The sequence below is a fragment of the Eptatretus burgeri genome, chromosome 4 (genome assembly GCF_056783735.1).
Source record: "Eptatretus burgeri isolate ZD-2024b chromosome 4, Ebu_testis_v1, whole genome shotgun sequence".
Lineage (NCBI taxonomy): Eukaryota > Metazoa > Chordata > Myxini > Myxiniformes > Myxinidae > Eptatretus > Eptatretus burgeri.
In genome coordinates this window covers 11,321,412-11,340,576 of record NC_140964.1, presented here as the reverse complement: position 1 = coordinate 11,340,576, position 19,165 = coordinate 11,321,412, and the positions used below count along the sequence as shown (strand labels likewise).

General features: G+C 41.8%; 1 protein-coding gene across 2 annotated transcripts in view; it reads right to left on the bottom strand.

Moving 5' to 3' along the window:
- LOC147027477 (formin-like protein 3) overlaps window positions 1–19,165 on the bottom strand; it is a 93,515-nt gene that overhangs the window by 44,423 nt on the left and 29,927 nt on the right. For both annotated transcript variants that reach the window (XM_085876938.1, XM_085876939.1), the window contains exons 3-4: window positions 2,891–2,974; window positions 2,421–2,501 (exon numbers count right to left, since the gene is read on the bottom strand). In XM_085876938.1, coding sequence (XP_085733064.1) covers window positions 2,421–2,501; window positions 2,891–2,974 — 165 coding nt within the window. The remainder of the gene's footprint in view (window positions 1–2,420; window positions 2,502–2,890; window positions 2,975–19,165) is intronic.

Below are 19,165 nucleotides of genomic sequence, written 5' to 3'. Positions count from 1 at the left end.
GATACGGTAAAGTAACGCAAGTACGCTTTGAGGGCGTGATTCCCTGACACGTCGACCATGTGTTTATAATTAAACGGTAGTCAGACGGAGGACACTGGGTCACGTGGTCAAATTATTGGCGTTCGCGGTCGATTAGCGATCTGCTCTGTGACGTGAAGTTATTCATGTGCGACGGCCTGCGATTCCGAGGAGGAACCAGAGACATTCCCCCTCCCCCCTTCAAATTTTATATATATATATATATATATATATATATATATATATTGTTGATAAAAACAGACATAGACTTCTCCTTTCCTCTCTTATGCTTTAATGAATGATTCATTGACCATGTTTTGCTCAGAGAGTGATTATTTTTGTGATTTAAAGTTCACACGAAGTCCAAGTGAGAAACTTGAATTAAAATGCCCAAAAAATACAAACAGAAGATCAAAACGAACGGTTGTAAAACACGAGTTCAATGGCACCAATGATGAACTCCTCTTGCACAATGGCATCGTTATTCTGATCACGTGGGCTATGATATCACCTCTTCTCCCAAACCTCCCCCACCTCCCCTTCTCTTACAGTGAGGCAGGGCACACATCTGTCTGTCTGTCTGTCTGTCTCAACTTTTATTACCTCCACCACCGAAGGTGAATGAGGTTATGTTTTCTTCCCTTTCTGTCTGTTTGTTTGTGTACAGGTTATCTCAAACAGTTGTGGACGGATCCGGATGGAATTTTATGGAGAGGATGAGTGTGCGACAAGGATGGACTGATTAGATGTTGGTGAAGATCGGGATCCAGATCCGACTACTATAATTTTTTTAAGCGATTCTTCACCATTGAGAGATCGGGCTCAAAGAAACGATATATAGCATGATATCTCAAAAATGTATTGGGCCCGAAATGTTCTCGTGGATCAGGCATTACAGGGTGGAGGTATGCGCTCTACCGTGTGCCCTTCCAGTTCTAACTGTAAATGCACCCCAAAATAAAAATGTCTCATTTTGTACAAAATGCCATGCCTCAGAATCATATAATACTGTATTATACTGTCACAGACGGGGTCCATTAACATGGGCAGTCTGGTCAAAGACCCTCATGAATGACCAAAACGATGATAAAGTTGCTGTACTGTGTTCAGAATTACAATTACAATTCCACACGGATCATCCAACGAAAGCCGAATCTGGCGGTGAAACATGCGGGAAGAAAAAAAGGTGGGAAGATGCTTCATAAAAAGAAAATAGTTAATTATGATGAATATGGGGATAAAGGTAGACAAGATGCTCTGGATATACGCCACAGACCAGGTGGTTGACAGGCACACAAACTCATGTACAAAAGTACTAAACATAACCCCCTAATGGTGCCAAAATACCACACTCGTACAAGAAGAACAAATGAGCAGGCAACAACTTGTGCAGGCATGAGTCGGCGGCGTGTAGGTCACTGGCACACAGGGTTAGTGCGGCAGGATGGCGGCGATGAGAGATGAGGATGGCGATCCACGTCTCTCGGGAATAGTCCTTCATGCTTGGACGAAGAAGGAAAAGGAGAGAGATAGAGATCGAGAGACAGAGAGAGAGATGTTACTTCTCCAAAGCCCAACTGCAACTCCCTCGGTAGTTTTCCACAGAGGCCCCACCCTTCAGGACAGTGGGTTCGCTGGCACACCAAGGCCAACATTGCCCACTGCTTCTGGTGGGTGGACAGTGGTGTCTATCTTTTGGGCCATGTCACACCTCTCCATGGCTCCAGTCATGGTTTGCTTTGGCCACCACAGTCATGGCCACCATGGTTTGTGGTGTGCTGGTTGGGCAAACCATTTGTTGCTTCATTTATAGGGCGAAGCGCTTTCCATGCCTATGTGCCCACAAGTCCACCTGGCCTCGCCTGTTTACAGGAGGTTTTACGCGGTACAATCTTAATCTAATGGACTTTAACTGCCTCCTCAGTGCAAGCTTTACAACATGACATATCTCTCAATAAATATCGAATAAAAACATAATGCAGCCCAACGCAAACACGGCACAAGCTATTTTTAAGTCAATCGATGGGTTCCCCCCTCCCCCCTTCCATGAAACAATACATATAATTTGGGAACCGTTTCATTGTGCAATTTTAAAGAATAATGCTACTCCACAAAGAAAAATAATTGTCCATCAGGACAATTTCAATCCTTCAAAGCAACCCAAATCAACCACGGTGAATTACATGAAGTAGTGGGTGATAGTTATAGGCAACACTTTCCTCGACCGCCTTTTTGCCACGGATATAGTTATCGGCAACACCATCCCATCACAAAATGGAAGGTTATAGATGACAGATCAAATGTCACCTAAAATTACTTCATTGATCTGCACAAACAGACCCTCATGCTCGGCAGTTACAGAACCACCCCGCCCCCCCCCACCAAAACAATCCCTCACTTACCCGGCGAGTGACTCCACCATCCAGGTGTGCTTTGAGGCGGCTGATGTAGGTATGAGGAGGATTCTTCACCTGAAACCGCTCCTGTGGATATTGGCACACGGCATGTCAGCTGCTGGGTCCATTTTACATTCTTTGTAGCCCATCATTACATTTTAGAGTGAATCTACTCAGCCTGCTGTTAGACCCTCACGTGAATTTAGAGTGATTTCAGAGTGAATCAACCCAGCCTGCAATTACCAATAATGTACACAATTCACTTTTACATCAATCTCAATCATGTTTATCGCACACGGTGCATTCTACGGCTGCACATTCATTCGAGTTTCTCCCCCCACTACCTCCACCTCCCACACTATCTCACCTCACCTCACACGCCACTACATGCCACCTAAATAATGCTCATTAGCACCTCGAGACAAAGTCCTGTTCTATACATCGCCCATTATAAGTGTCTAAAAATTTGCTACAACCTGGTCACAGATGAGCTCCCACTTCTTCTCGTTGTCATACTGATGGAGGAGTTCAGCCTTGTCAGGAGGTAAGTTCATGGAATTCTGCAGGAAGAAAATTTAATGTCAAGAAATATGATTAATTTATTAGTACAAGTAAAAAAATTATTATTTTTTTGCAAAAATCTTCCAGTTCCACAAGCTTATCGATTTGTTTCTTCAACCTCAACCACCAGAAAGTCATTTGACAAGAAGTTCGGTCACTTCTGCCAAGGTGACTGGTTGCGTTTGTCTCAAGTCAAATCCCATTTTGTCTGGCATCTGTCTGAAAGTGTGTGCACGAATTGTGTGAGTGCTTTTTCATGAACCTTAGATCGTGTAAAAAGAAAAAAACCAAAATGTATGAGCATCCAATGAGCACATCCATCTCATAACATTGTTCAAAAACATTTCAAAAACAAACATTTTTTAAAAAACGATCACGGACGCATGGACGGACGGACGGACGGACAACCCAAAAAACAATGCTTCCAGTGAATTTGGCGCGGGGACATATAAATAAGTGCGACTGGAAACTGGTAATGCAAGATGTCTGTGTCTGCAGGAGAGACCGAGAGAATGCGAGGAAGCAACGATGACAAAATACACAAAAAAAGGGCAATCAGAGATTACAGACCCTCACCAGGACTTGTTTCGTGTGGTGTTGCGGACTGGTGTGTCACCCAGATTCAAAAAATTAAATAACTCTGGCTGCTAGTCCATGTGCCTGATCAGGCTGAAATTTAACACATGTATTCCCAATCGCTACAAGATCATACTTGTTGAGTTTGATATCGATTGATGAAGCGGATAAAGAGAAAGAAAATTTTAAACATTTTTGCTCAATACAATATAGCTGCCAGACCATGTGACATCAATTATTCATGAATACCCTGGTATCCGCAAGGCTTGTGGAATATTTGTATGACGTATTCCCTCGATCTTTCCAGCTGCTCGGGAGAAGAAGATTTTTGAAGGTTTCTTTAGTTTTAATTTTTCAACAATATGGCTGCCGAATCACGTGACCGATGTCGTATAGCCTGGTGTTGGCTCAGTGGTTAGGGTGGTGGCTTGGGATCCTAGGGTCCTGAGTTCAAGCCCCGTCGGCCGCTGAACTAATACACCAGGGGGTTGACTCAGCCTGTCATCCTTCCGAGGTCGGCAAAATGAGTACCAGTTCCAGTGTGTGTACTGGTAGAGGGGCACTGCATCAGCAACACAGTCACGCTTCAAGAAATGATAGCTACACTGGCAGCTAAGCTGTCATACGACCACACACACACCGATGTCATCATTTTTGTTTTTTTTCTGTGGACCAATTTACCCCAAGTGACCCTCAAAAAATTGCATACTGCTCAGATGTAGCATTCCAGATTTGCAATTATGATGCCAAAATGAAGGCATCTATGACATCATAAAAGATAAATAAATGAATTAAAAAATTAAACAATAAAATCGCACTCATTCCCCGTGAGGAGTACTTGCTATGAGCCAAGTTTCAATTTTTCCCTTGGTGCAGTTGCAGAGAAACAAAGGTCCAAAAGTTTTTTTTCCCTGTTTTTCCTCCATGGCTGCCATACCACGTGACCTTTGGTGTGATAATTATAATTAACACATTCTACATGAGTAGTCGCTCAGATGGTGAAAATTTTGTCTCAATCAGACAAGTGGTTGCGGAGAAAAAGACTAAAGTTCTGCGTGGACAAACAAACACAGAGACAGACAAATGAAAAAAATAAAATAAAATAAAATAAAATCACTCACTTGGCGAAACGGATCGGCACTCCGTAGAGAACATACCTCCGCCAGTTTACATTGTATAACCCACTGATATGTCGGATCTGATTCCGGGCCTTAACCAAGTTCAAATTGGCTCGTTTTGTCACCCAAACCAACTCTTCCACCTCGTTTTGTCATAACTCGTCCACGACGTTTTGAGATCTCATGCGAGACAGTTTTTGGCCCCATCTCTCAATGGTGAAAAAAAAAAATCCAAATCTATTGGGACCATCCTCTGTGCCGAGCCGTTGGTGCTGCATAAGCACTGAGCAGTCTCCTTGGCTGTTGGGCACAACCCTGGACGGGTCGCCACTCCGACGCAGTATACCAGCAAGCTGGCACTCATTTTGCCGACCTCGGAAAGATGACAGACAGAAAGAGTCAGCCCTACCTGGTATTAATTCAACAGCCGAGTGGGATTTCGAACTCGGGACCCGAGGATTCCAAGCCCACCACCCGAACCATTAAGCCAACAACAGGCAAATGTGACTCCCCCAGGGTGTGCAATATCGTTTTTAGCCCCATCTCTCAATGGTGAAGAATCAGTTAAAAAATTAAATAACTCTTGTGTCCAGATTTGATCTGGATTTGGATCTTACCCAGAATTAAATCAATTCTTCCTTGTGGCACTCCCAACCTGTCCTCCGAATGTGAAAGGGCTGACACCAACCTCTGTATGGCTTCAGCGGTGGAGGTAAAAACACTACACAAAAAAAACACTATAAATCTCAATACGAGTTTGGATTAAAGGATTTTCAATCTTCGAAAATTCAGACATTTAGAAACAAAATCCATCCATTTCCAATGGGGGGGGGGGGGGGACAACATGTGTGTGATGCGTTAACATTGCTGATTTCCTCTCGGAGGCAGACTAGTCTGTGGAATGAAATTACGGACTGTGGTTTATTTATATATTTACATATAGCGTTCAACCACAATCTCCAACATTCACACTGACCACAAACAAAAACAAAACAGACCAAGATCAGCAAAATTACAGAACAAGACTGGCATTTTATTTCTGAGTCAGAAGAAATGCTTCGAGGTGCAGGGCGAGACGACGTATATACACCTATATAACAACCACAGATTTAATCTGAATAACTTCACCAGGTTTAAAAGGAAATAACCGTTTTAAAATATGGAATACGAAATGTACTTGGGAACGTATCAATGTCATGCTTACCTCATCAAGATGTATCTGGACGTTTCGATTGTGATCGACACGGTGAGTATCATTTGCCCCATTTGGTGTTCCTATCCGAGCACTGGGCTCGTCGTGCCGGGATTGTATGTTCAACTCCCATATACCGCCGGTGTGGCCAATGTCGACTCACAATCTTGTAAATCCTTGTAAATTGGTCTGTCCTAAAATAAAAACTAAAAAATTCCTTGCTCTGTAAGCGATAACGTGTAACAAGCTCCTCCACGAGTAATTAGCACTTGGGGAAGAATGAATTGGAACATGTCGGACAGCACGTTACTATTCGAGTTTGCGCGAACACATATGACGCAGGAAATTTTGGGTTGCGATTTTGCTTTGGGGACAAAAATTGATAAACCTCATCCTTGATACAATACTTTTTGACCCCTTGGCCTACCTAACCCCCCATATACAAACTCCCCCATTTTCCCCTTTGGTTTTGGAACAATCTGCGGAAAATTTCAGCCATTGATAGCCGAACTGTGGTCATAAGCATGAATAGTCGGAAAATAAAAACCAGCGTTATTCAAATTGCCATGGCGATCAAGTTTTATTTTTCAAAATCTAAACTTTGAGAAAATTCACGTGGAACAGTTTTTATTTTTATTTTATCCTCTCGTTAACAAGCAAGCTCTCTGCACAGTCCAACCTTGTTGGAATTCATTTTTCCGCATTAGGGTCATTAGACCGTAATCCTGCTGCACCACTGCAGCTTTATGACAATTATCTTTAAGAGTGCTTTTTCATGTTCATGAAGGGATGAACTCACCGACTGCTTGTGCTCAGGGGACTTGGGAGTGTGTGTATGTGTGTATGTGTGTATGTGTGTATGTGTGTATGTGTGTATGTGTGTATGTGTGTATGTGTGTATGTGTGTATGTGTGTATGTGTGTATGTGTGTATGTGTGTATGTGTGTATGTGTGTATGTGTGTATGTGTGTGTGTGTGTGTGTGTGTGTGTGTGTGTGTGTGTTTGTGTGTGTGTGTGTGTGTGTGTGTGTGTAATAGAACCTGAAGTCACCTTTTAAACTAGAGGGGGAGCACTCAGGAGAGTGCAAAACCTCTGCCGCCAATACTGCTGGGTCACTCAAATGAACCTTATATCTTATTCATTAAATATGTCAACAGTGCTGATAGAGTTATAGTTCTTTTCTCCAACATTTTTTTTTGGGGGGGGGGGGGGGGTTGGAAATCACTTAAAACATGTAAAAATGCAAAAAAAAAAATCGAAATTTTGTTGAAAAAAAAAGTTGCAAAAATTTTTTTTTCTCTAACAATTTTTTTTGGGGGGGTTGGAAATAACTTAAAACATGTAAAAATGCAAAAAAAAATTTTTCTCAAACATTTTTTTTGGGGGGTGGTTGGAAATCACTTAAAATATGTAGAAATGCAAGAAAAAAAAATTCTCTAACATTTTTTTTGGGGGGGGTAATTTTTTGGGGGGTTGGAAATCACTTAAAACATGTAGAAATGCAAAAACTAAAATTCTCTATTTTTCGGGGGGGGGTGTAAAAAAATTTTTTGGGGGGTTTGGAAATCACTTAAAACATGTAGAAATCCAAAAAAAACATTTCTTTTTTCTCTAACAATTTTTTTTTGGGGGGGGGTCCAAAATTTAGTCCAAAATTTAATGGCATGATCCTTGGACCATACCTAATCCCCCCACCAAGTTTCATCGAAATCCATCGAGGAGTTTTTTCCGTAATACTGTTCACAAACAAACAAACAAACAAACAAACAGAAAGGGGTGAAAACAGTAACCTCCATCCATCTTCGAAGATGGCAGAGGTTAATTATGCAAAATTTTCATGGTTTCCTGATAGTCCCATTGGGTCTTTTGGGTCCTCAAGGTATTTTGAGTTATTGATGTATTTTAGGTCCTCTTGTGGTCTTTTGGGTCCTCAGGTCATTTGGATCCCCTGGTTACTTTAGGTTACTGATGTGGGTGACACCAGGTCAGCTGTCCAACCAATAGTTGAAGAGCAGATATACAAACATAGATACATATACATAACCTTCAGAAAGTATTCAAACCCCTCAACTTTTTCACATTTTGTTGTGTTCAAGCTTGAATTTAAATTTTTATTAAATTTAAATTTTTTGTCACCGATCCACACAAAATACTCCATAATGACAAAGTGAAAACAAGTCTTTAGAAATTTTTTACAAACTGATTAAAAATTAAAAGCTGAAAAGTCTTGAGTCAATAAGTATTCAACACCTTTGCTACGACACTCCAAATTGAGCTCAGGTGCATCCAATTTCCTTTAACCATCCTTGAGATGTCTCCACAACTTGATTGGTGGAGTCCACCTGTGGCCAATTAAATTGATTGAACATGATTTAGAAAGAAACACCTTTCGAAATGAGGTCCCACAGTTGAAGGTGCATGTCACAACAGAAACTCCTCCATGAAGTCCAAGATCGAATTGTGAGGAGGCATAGATCTGGGGAAGAGTATAAAACAATTTCTAGAGTGTTGAAAGTTCCCAAGGAAATGGAAAGAATTTGGAACTACCTAGACTCTTCCTCAAGCTGGCTGTCCAACCAAACTGAGCAACCAGGGCAAGAAGGACCTTCATGGGGAAGGTGACCAATAACCCAATGACCAATCTGCCAGAACTACAGAGTTCCTTGGCTGAGATGAGAGAACTACCGGAAGGACGACAATCTCTGCAGCACTTCACAAATCTAGGCTTTATGGGAGAGTGGCCAGACCGGAAACCACTCCTGAGAAAAAGACAGCACACCTGGAGTTAGGTGAAAGCCTCTGAGAGAACGATGCAAAAGATTCTGTGGCCTGATGAGATGAAAATTGAACTCTTTGGCCTGAATGCAAAGTGCGATGTCTGGTGGAAATCAAGAACAGCTCAACACCCATCCAACACCATCCATAACATGAAGCATGGTGGTGGCAGCATCATGTTATGGGGATGCTTTTCAGCAGGAGGGATGGGGAGACTTGTAAGGATAGAGGGAACCATGAATGGAGCCAAATACAGACAAATCCTTGAGGAGAACCTGCTTCAGTGTGTAAACGACCTCAGACTGCGGTGACGATTTACGTTCCAACAGCACAATGACCCCAAGCATCGAGCCAAAGCAACACTGGAAGGCTTCAGAACAAGAACATGAAAGGGCTTAAGTGGCCCAGCCAAGGTCCAGACTTGAAGATTCCTGTTCACCAACGCTCCCTATCCAACTTGACGGAGCTTGAGCAAATCTGCAAGGAAGAATGGGAGAAAATCCCCAAATCCAGATGTGCAAAGCTGATACAGACATACCCAAGAAGACTCAAAGCTGTAATCACTGACAAAGAAGCTTCTACAATGTATTAACTCAGGGGGTTGAATACTTATTGACCCAAGACATTATAGCTTCTCATTTTTAATGTAAAAAAATTCGTAAAACATGTTTTCACTTTGTCATTATTGGGTATTTTGTGGAGATCGGTGACAAAAATTTTATAAATTTAATCAATTTTAAATTCAGGCTGCAACACAACAAAATGTGAAAAAGTCGAGGGGTGTGACTACCTCTTGAAGGCATTGTAGATACATTCATAATCGCATACACTTTCTCCAATATATATATATATATATATATATATATATATATATATATATATATATATATATATATATATATATATATATATATATATATCTTCTTCTTCTTTCGGCTGCTGCCGTTAGGGGTCGCCACAGCGGATCATCCGTATGATCCGCATAGTGATTTGGCACATGTTTTACGCCAGATACCCTTCCTGACGCAACCCTGGTCGCCTCTATTGACACAAGGATATGGTACACCTATTTTAACCGGGGTATACACCGGCCCAGTACACTGGTACTCACTTCGCCGACCTCGGAAGGATGACAGGCTGAATCAACCCCCTGGTGTATTAATTCAGTGGCCCAACGGGGCTTGAACTCAGGATCTTTTGGATCCCAAACCGCTGCCCTAACCACTGCGCCAACACCAGGATATATATATATATATATATATATATATATATATATATATATATATATATATATATATATATATATATATATTTCTACAAGCAGATTACTCTCAGCATAAACTGTTAATGCATCACCTGCTATCAAATTGAGGTTCTGGGCAATTCCCTTGATATAAAAATAATAATAATAATAATAATAATAATAATAATAATAATAACAAGAACCATGCATGGACATCAAGAACTAGAACGGCACTCTTCAATGTCATGACGTCGACCAATATGCCTCCACACACTATATTACATTCTTCATACTTGAACCAAGTTTGATTTAAATCCCTTCCGCTGTTCTCAAATACCACATTTGTACCTGACATGACCTCTGACCTTTGACCTGTTGACCCCAAAATCGAATCAGTTCATCTTTGCATCATTATACTGTAATACTTGCATCAACTTTGGTCAAAATACAATCACTGGTTCACAAGTTAGCATCATAGATTTTTGACCGAAAATGACATCTGACCTTTGACCAGGACTCCAAAGTGTAATCAGTTAATGTTTGCATCATTATACATGCATACTTGCACCAAGTTTGACTTGCATCCCTTCAGCCGTTCTTAAGTTATCATGGAAACGATAATAATCTATCACGGACGGACGGACAACCCAAAAACATAAAGCCTTCAGCGACTCCATTGGTAGAGGCATCTTCTACTTCTTGTGCATGGCAGCTTAGCTGCCGGGGTAGCTATCATTTCTTGGAAGCATGACTGTCGCTGATGCAGTGCCCCTCTACCAGTACACTGGTACTCATTTCGTCGACCTCAGAAGGATGAAGGCTGAGTCAACCCCCTGGTGTATTAATTCAGTGGCCAATGGGGCTTGAAATCAGGACCCTAGGATCCCAAGCCACCACTCTATCCACTAAGTAAACACCTGGCTGGTGGAGGCATAAAAACAAGATACAAAGTGCATCACAAGTGCAATATGTAGATTATGCTGGTGGGGTACGGGAGGTCTTGAATGGACAAACTCCAATTCTTTTCAGAAGCGTGTGGAGAGTTCAAAGAACACAATTCAATTGAAATAAAGTCAAAGTACCGCTAAACCAGTCCGCTAAACCGCTAAACCAAAGTACCGCTAAAAGTCAAAGTACCACTACATGTCAAAGTACTGCTAAACTGGAGGTTTTTGGAAGTGATACGAAGGTGATTTGTGTTCTTCAGTCGTCAAGTATATAATTACTAGCGATACCTGTGCCCATGCACGGGATAGCAGTACAACATAGCTGGTAGCAGATGACAAACCGTACACGGGGAATGACAAAAATACGCATTGTGCAAAATGCAAGTGGTACTATGGAACGCCAAGACTTCCCAAACATTGTCGGCATGTCCGCTAAGTGCCACAGCAATTTCATACGGATCGTGTGATGGCGAGCCGAGTTTTTTAGTGTGCAAGCTTGGTATTATAAGAGATATTAATATTAAATAAAGATTGTAAAGGCCTTAAAAAAAAATTAATTAATTCTGGAAGTTTTCCACCGTTGACGCAGTGTCTTTAATACCACCTTATCGAACACATTACATTAGTTAAATCTTGACCATTATTTGTGTCCTTTATAACGTCCTTAAAAGCAGTGTGCAGTACAGTACTGTATTTCCCCGTTTGGAATGATTTTCAATTTTGTTTGACTGCCACACAGGCTGAGAACCAAAAAAAATATCAAAAATTCCTCTCTGAACATGTGCGGTCAGGACAAATTCAGGGACAAAGTACTGCTAAACCGCAGGTTCATTTTCCGATTGACGTTCGAAATAAAACATGCAATTTAAGTACGTTGTTCCTCGATCATAAACTGATGTTTGTGGACGGACGGACAGACACAGACAGACAGACAGACAGACAGACAGACAGACAGACAGACAGACAGACAGAGAGAGAGAGAGAGAGAGAGAGAGAGAGAGAGAGAGAGAGAGAGAGAGAGAGAGAGAATAGCTGAACCCCGCTTTTGTCTGGCGTACACGGGGTAATAACGAGCAAGTCTCAACTCTGAGCCGAATCCAACCTTTTGAAAACTTCGAGGTACCGAGATGCATATCATCACAAAGATAAGATATCATCATGCATACCAATCATTCATCACAAAGCCATAGATATGCATCTATTATCATAATCATAATATATCTATTAATAGATATGCAAGAAAAACAGGCTAAAGGAGGACAGTTAATGAATTAAGGGTACAACGATGAACTCGTGATAAACATGGGGCACTGCCAACCCCATAGGTTAAGAGCTAAAATTCAGCATAACATAGTGATAATTAGTATCTGAATAGTAAAGCTTAGTGAAAAATCACGTCACGGTCAGATTTCCAGCATAAAATAAAAATAATTACAACAAGTGAATAAATAAATTAATAACCTTCATTGGGGTAATCTGTACGCCCGGTGGAAGGCCTGGTCTACATGTATTGCAAGGCTGCACCAACACGCTTCACCGACCTTTAATGCCCCAGGACAGGTAAGCATTGAGCATTTAAAAGCTCAAATCCCTTTATCGTTCAAAAATATTATCGGTGATGAACAATTACTGATGGTCAAGCAGCCTTCATAGCACACAGGCAGGGGTACCGGTCGTTGCCCAGAGAGGTACTGATCCTGTTGACATTTTGAAGAAATCAATTTTTTTTTGTCATCTATTCTTGTGGGGGGGGGGGGCTAAAACACTTCCATACATCCACAAAGGAATGGAATCGAGGATTATTTCATTTTTACCTTTCACATAGCTACAAAGGCTTAAGCACTATACTGGAGAGATTAAAAAGAAAATTATATAAACATATAAAAATATGTAAATAAAAACTTCCAACTTTTTCTTTTCAAAATTTTACATTTTATTTTTACCAAAACACTCCCGAGGACCCACTGCTGAACCCCTGGAAGTTTGACAAAGATCCGTTCAGCCATCTCCGAGAAAAATGGTCACACACACACACACAGACACACAGACACACAGACAGACAGACAGACGTCTCCAAATAAATAAAGAACTCGAGTTTAAATTCCTGGTGGAAATGACGAGCGAAGACTCACGTTTACGTTCCCTTCTTACCAACATGCTACATCCTCAATTGCAATTAGTGCAATCAATAAAATAACGAAACCAACGGTTCTCGAAAAGTTTGCATATTTACTCAAACTCTCGACTTGAAGCTCAGCAAGAAAAGAGAACTACTTTCAAACCGTCACAAATCTTATTCCTCCGTTTTGGATTTTCTTTCCTGCCTTCAGTCTTTATTTGTGCTCCCAAATGAGTACTTGGGGGGGGGGGTATATAATATGCCTGCTGTCATCCCAGGTTAGAATCCCATGTATTGTAGCCATGTCAGTCTCTTGCACATCCTTGTTATTTGTGGGAAGGTTCTTCAAGTTTTTCCAGCGCTCTTCCAGGTGGATGCAACACATGAAGTCGAAGTTTCCTCGATGAGCCTTGGACATCGAGCAGAGGAGGAATAAGCCATCTCCGGATGTGGAGAGCGACCGAGTTGATCGTCTCGAGTGCTCCACAATCTCACAATCCACCGGCAGACTTGCTACATTCTCTCCAGCTACGGCTTCCTCTTGCACAAAGCCAGAAACCAGTGTCGCTGTCGACAGGAAATTTGTAACCAACACCCGATGCGACGCCATGTACGCTGGTTTCCTATGGCTTCCTCCGATGTAGAATTTGTTTTTCCAACAATTTTTGGAATCAACAATTTTTGGAATCAACAGGGCATCATGTTGTACTATTTTTTGGGTTTTTGTCGTCTAGGTACAATTGTCAGTGTTACAGGATGCAACCAAAACTGTTCTTGTGCTTCTGAGCGAAGGTCTTGCATCGTAGACTACACGGCACCTTCTGATGGGACGGACGCAAGACAGCTCCGTTCGGTCTGCTCAAACTCTTTTCGGCACGCTAAAAGATCCAAGGCAGTATTTTGAAAAGGAATACGCCTTCGTGTCAACACCCTGGCCACACATTTCAAATTGCACACCCGAGGAGATGGACAATGAGCACACCCGAGGAGATGGACGCCGCAGGGTAACACGACCCACACAAACAAATTTATGACGATAAATGCCAATACTTTCACTCTTCCGGCATACCGCAGCAGCAACCACGGCTTCCGCAATGTCGACAAAGCTCAGAGGTTTCTGGAATCAAAGTAGGAGCCAAAGAGAGTAAAATGAACAAATAATCTCAAAAGCAGTTCAACGTTTTGAAATGTGGTGAAACAACACGATCTGCACTTCCACAAATGTGTCAACTTGTTTTTTGGAGACTTGGCTGAGGCTTTACATGAAGTTCCCCATAACATGTGGAAACACATCAAAATGACTAATAGATGGGAATCTATTGCCCAAGGGGGGATGGGGAAGGAATGTCCTCCATGTAGTGAATCCTAACTTCTTGAACAGGTAGCATGTCTTAAAGGTGAGGTGGTCTCATTTGATACAATGAATACGCAAAGACATTTGGGGTGGGGGGGGGAATCTTCAGGTCAGGAGCTTCAAGCCGTTGGTCGAGCCTCCAGTGGAATGATGCTCGGTTAATGGCAGATCTCCAGAAGCAAATATCAAAGTTGCTTCATTCATTCATGTGCAGCGAGTGGCATAATGGTTTGCATCATGGCGCACAACTGTACCCCTGATGCAGTGTCCCACCTGCAAGTCGCGGCAATAATTATTAGTCAACAAAAGCCACCGACTATTGCTAGTAGATGGGAGTTTCTGTTCTGCTTGGGAATCAAACCCTGTCAAGGAAGCTACAAGGTGAGTGAGTGACCTCGACACCATCCTGTAAGAGTGTAAGACCACAAATTAAAAATATGCAATCAATAAACAGATGAGAATAATCATTACCAAATGCGGCTCAGCACAATGCTCATCAAATTATTCCGTTCAATGACACCACTACCCCCCCCCCACCCCTCGTCAATCTGCCAACCTCCTACCCCTCCACCATTTCCAGGGATTCCAAAACTCTCGTTTAAACCACCACACCCCTCCCATTCAATATTTCCACACACCCTTCATCATCTCAACCAATTTCCCTCTATTTCAGTCTCTCTCTCTCTCTCTCTCCTGCATGACCTCCTCATTTCCTCATTCTGCAGATTCGCCCTCCCTCTCCGCATGGCTGACTGCCTGTGCTGACAACACGGTGAATGCGTGCACGAAGTGACGTCCCTGCGGCAAGCGGTGCAGAGTCGTGCTTGGGTACACGAGGCAAACCGATCCCCACACCTGCACGGCCAAATCGTTCATGATCTTCAGGGTACGGATAATCTGCATTCCACACCAGCACCGGCCTACATGTGATGCCAGTCCACTTAATGAGGTCGAGTCTTATTCCCTAGTCACGGGTCATTCTTCATGATCATGGATCTAATCCTTCTCCTGAACTTATGACTTTATTTCTAATAACAAACTAGAGAGGAAGTGAATGACGCGCCATCGCAAATCCCCATGATGCCCACCTCAAGGGAAGTTTCAAACATGGCAAAATGGTGCACCAATCTCAAACAGAGTTAAAAAAAAAACAAACAAAATAACAAACTGTGTTAACCCGTGACCCCAAATCCACACCGCCTAGGCCCCAGGGAAACGAGGGTCAAATCCAAAGAATTATTACATATGTCATGCATCCCCCCCAACGTTGAGTACATCGACAAAGTTTCATCAACAACATGTTTTAAAATTTGCCTGTAATTGCATTTTTTGGTGTCTGACCTTTTGTCCTCACCCTGGAGCACCAGGGGATGATACTGCTACAACACTTCATTGACATGTGGTGATCAAATCGACCACACTTAGTGAATTTGTGCACAACCGTTGAGGAGAAGATAGCGTGACAGACAGACAGACAGACAGACGGAGCCGATTAAAATGTGTGTGTGTGTGTGTTCTATTTGTCACACACACACACACACACACACACACACACACACACACACACACACACACACACACACACACACACACACACCTTTGTAACATACTTCAATACATTTCAAATATTACTCACTCCTACATGTTTAGTACAATGCACATTCGACGTATCCAGATATACCTGCAGAGGTATCTGGATCAATGTCATCATTTTGTGCATATTTTAATTGGAATAATAATACATGCATGAACCGAAATACTTCAACACATAAACTACAATTTACAAACAACATGATGCTATTAATACAACCATCCAAAATCCTCCCCACCCCCCCAAAAAAAATCAAAAAAAAATCAGACAATCAAACAACGTAGGAATGAATGACACCACAATACAACATCATGGCATATTGAGAGGTTTTTGTTTTCGATGACAATAGTAACAATTGTATGAAGATGTCGATGTGAGAGGGAGTTGTACATGTGAAGTGTGGCTTGGTGTAGTTGTTTATTACATTTGTTGTAGGGTCGAGAGAGGAAACCGTCATAAGATGTCGTGATGGAAACGCATAAAAGGATTGTGGTGTCATTCATTCCTTCCTATCTTTTTTTGGAATTCCATCCCAAAATGAATTTTTTTTTTATTATTTTACAAAGATTTTGTTTTTCTGACTTGAATACTCGAAATGGTGCAGCCCTTAGGTCAAACATCGAACAACAACAACAAAAAACTAGAAGGTCACTTGGTAGAGCGGATACCTCCGCCACGCAATACCTGATCCACGAGAACATATCAGGCCCAATACATTTTTGAAATAACATGCTACACGGCACTATATCATTTTTGGCCCGATCTCTCGATGATGAAGAATCACTGATAAAATTAAATAACTCTCATATCCAGATCTGGATTTGGATCTTCACCAAAATCGAATCAATTCGTGCTTGCGACACAACATCCGAATCCGTCCACAACTTTTTGAGACTGCTTAAACGGCACCAACACTGCACAGAGTATGGTCCCTATCTCCTCTGCTCCTCCTCCTCCTCCACCTTTGGTGGCGGAGGTCACAAAGGTCATTTGTATGAACTTCACAGCTTTTAGGGCCCAAAATATGCACATGTGGGTGAACGAAGTTGTCGAGAGTGATGGTTTACCACCAATGGTTGCTCGGTCATTGGCAGAAAGCCGCGGCATTCACAGGAGGTAGCCACATTCTCAAACGACCCCCATGAGGGTACCTTCACAAACATACACCCGTGAGATATTTAAATATTATATAAGCTGTTCAAACCCTCGAGGTCTGTTCAGCTGCAAAGCTTCACAGCCTGTAACAAGGGGTCACCAGCAAGGTCAACAACGTTCACTTAAACGACCCTCGAGTGTTTCTGAACTCACCAATAAAAATTCCGACAAAAAAACTAAGCTTCCAAAATAAGACAAATGATTATCTGATATAATGACAATATATATATATATATATATATATATATATATATATATATATATATATATATATATATATATTAGAAATCTTTCATTCATACCAGAACCAGCTACGAGCCTGTAACAATGACCAATGAGAATGTCCCGAGTCAAACGATAATCGCACGATTTTTCTTTGTCCCACAATTTTTCCGCCGCTCCGTCCGCTCGAGTGAGAGTTAAAGTTCAAGTTTCAACCACAACTCGAGCTGGCAATGGATTTTAATCGAAGGGTGATGATGCTTCAGCATGGTCGCGAAACATTCTGATGGCGGATTACCATTCTGAAGTGCAATTTGTTCTGCATTTCAAAAAGGGCACAAGATTGACTGGAGCTTAGAGAGAGGGCACCTGCAGCCAGCCAGTACCGGCCGGGCCTGGAACAGCAAGAAGGTCGTGGGTGTCTCACAGAGCAGGTAACAAACAGCGAGAAACAAAACGAGCAACTTCAAACGAAGAAAATGGCTCCAAGGCATAACCATGGCAATGTTGGGTTCCCATCATTGAAAGCAAAAATTAAATATGATGATGTATGACAAAAAAAAACAAATAAAAAAACAAAACAATAGTCTCCATAGCAACTGACATTTGCAGAAGCCAGAAAAATAGAATATTGTTCTACATCAGAGATGAGGTGCAAATGCACTGTCGTTACAAAACTAGACAAATAAGTGCAGCAAACCGGTTGTAGCCTGGGTACACACGTACACACATGGGTTCCAGAAGCGGAACGGAGCCCTCGGAAGTCTCAAAGTAAACATCGAGTGTGCGTACGTACAACGCACGCACGCGCACGCAGACAGCTATTAAATTGAACCCAACTGTAAAGCAAACCTTCATGATATATTGAAAGCACAAGATGACTTTCCGCTCGATTCAGAGTGCTTTGGGACACTGAGCACACCAAAACAAAATAAAGGTCCCCACAGGTTATATCACCCAAATATTTGGTTTCTTTCTTATCGACCATCTTCCAAAGAGAAAACGCTCCGCTCCATCAAGTAATTTAACATCGCGGTACAAAACCTTATGTTTTAGGAAAGGTAAGGCAAGGTGCACACACTTAACCTCGAGAGGATGTCCTTTCCAACTCTTCCCTCCAGGGGGCTTCAAAGCAGGCAGTGCGCCACCACCTCCACCACCACCGCCTTGTGTCATCATCGATCCTGACTCATGATCTTTATTACCCCCATTAACCCAACCTCACCCAACCATCTTACTGACCAGTTTAAATATTTACTCCCCCTCCTCTCTTTCTTCTTTTCCTGTTCATTCATTCCTTGACTGGTTGAGACAAACTGGTGTTCCACTGCCCCACTGTCAGTTCAAACCTTGCTCCCATGCACCTCCGTCTTGCAAAGAGAGAGAGGAAAAAAGTGCGAGTTCAATTACAGGCTCTTTTGGAGGCCAAGGGGAGGGGGAAGAACCCCCCCCCCACCCCCTCATCAACCCCCACCCCATTTTCCAATTCCAGGTTTAACAATTCATCTTTAAAAAAATAATTTAAAATTATGGGAGAGAAGTCTGGGAAAGTACGTATTATGTGCTGTCGGGGACCATTATTTATTTATATACACATTAGAATTATTTACTTTAAATACAATTTACCATCTCCACTACCTACATACCACTCAATTTATTATATACACTCAGACATCTCCACCACCAACACTCAAATTTTAATTATTTATTAATTTATATACACTTTACCATCTCCACTACGGACATACCACTCAATTTATTATATACACTCAGACATCTCCACCACCAACACTCAAATTTTAATTATTTATTAATTTATATACACTTTACCATCTCCACTACCGACATACCACTCAATTTATTATATACACTCAGACATCTCCACCAAAACTCAAAT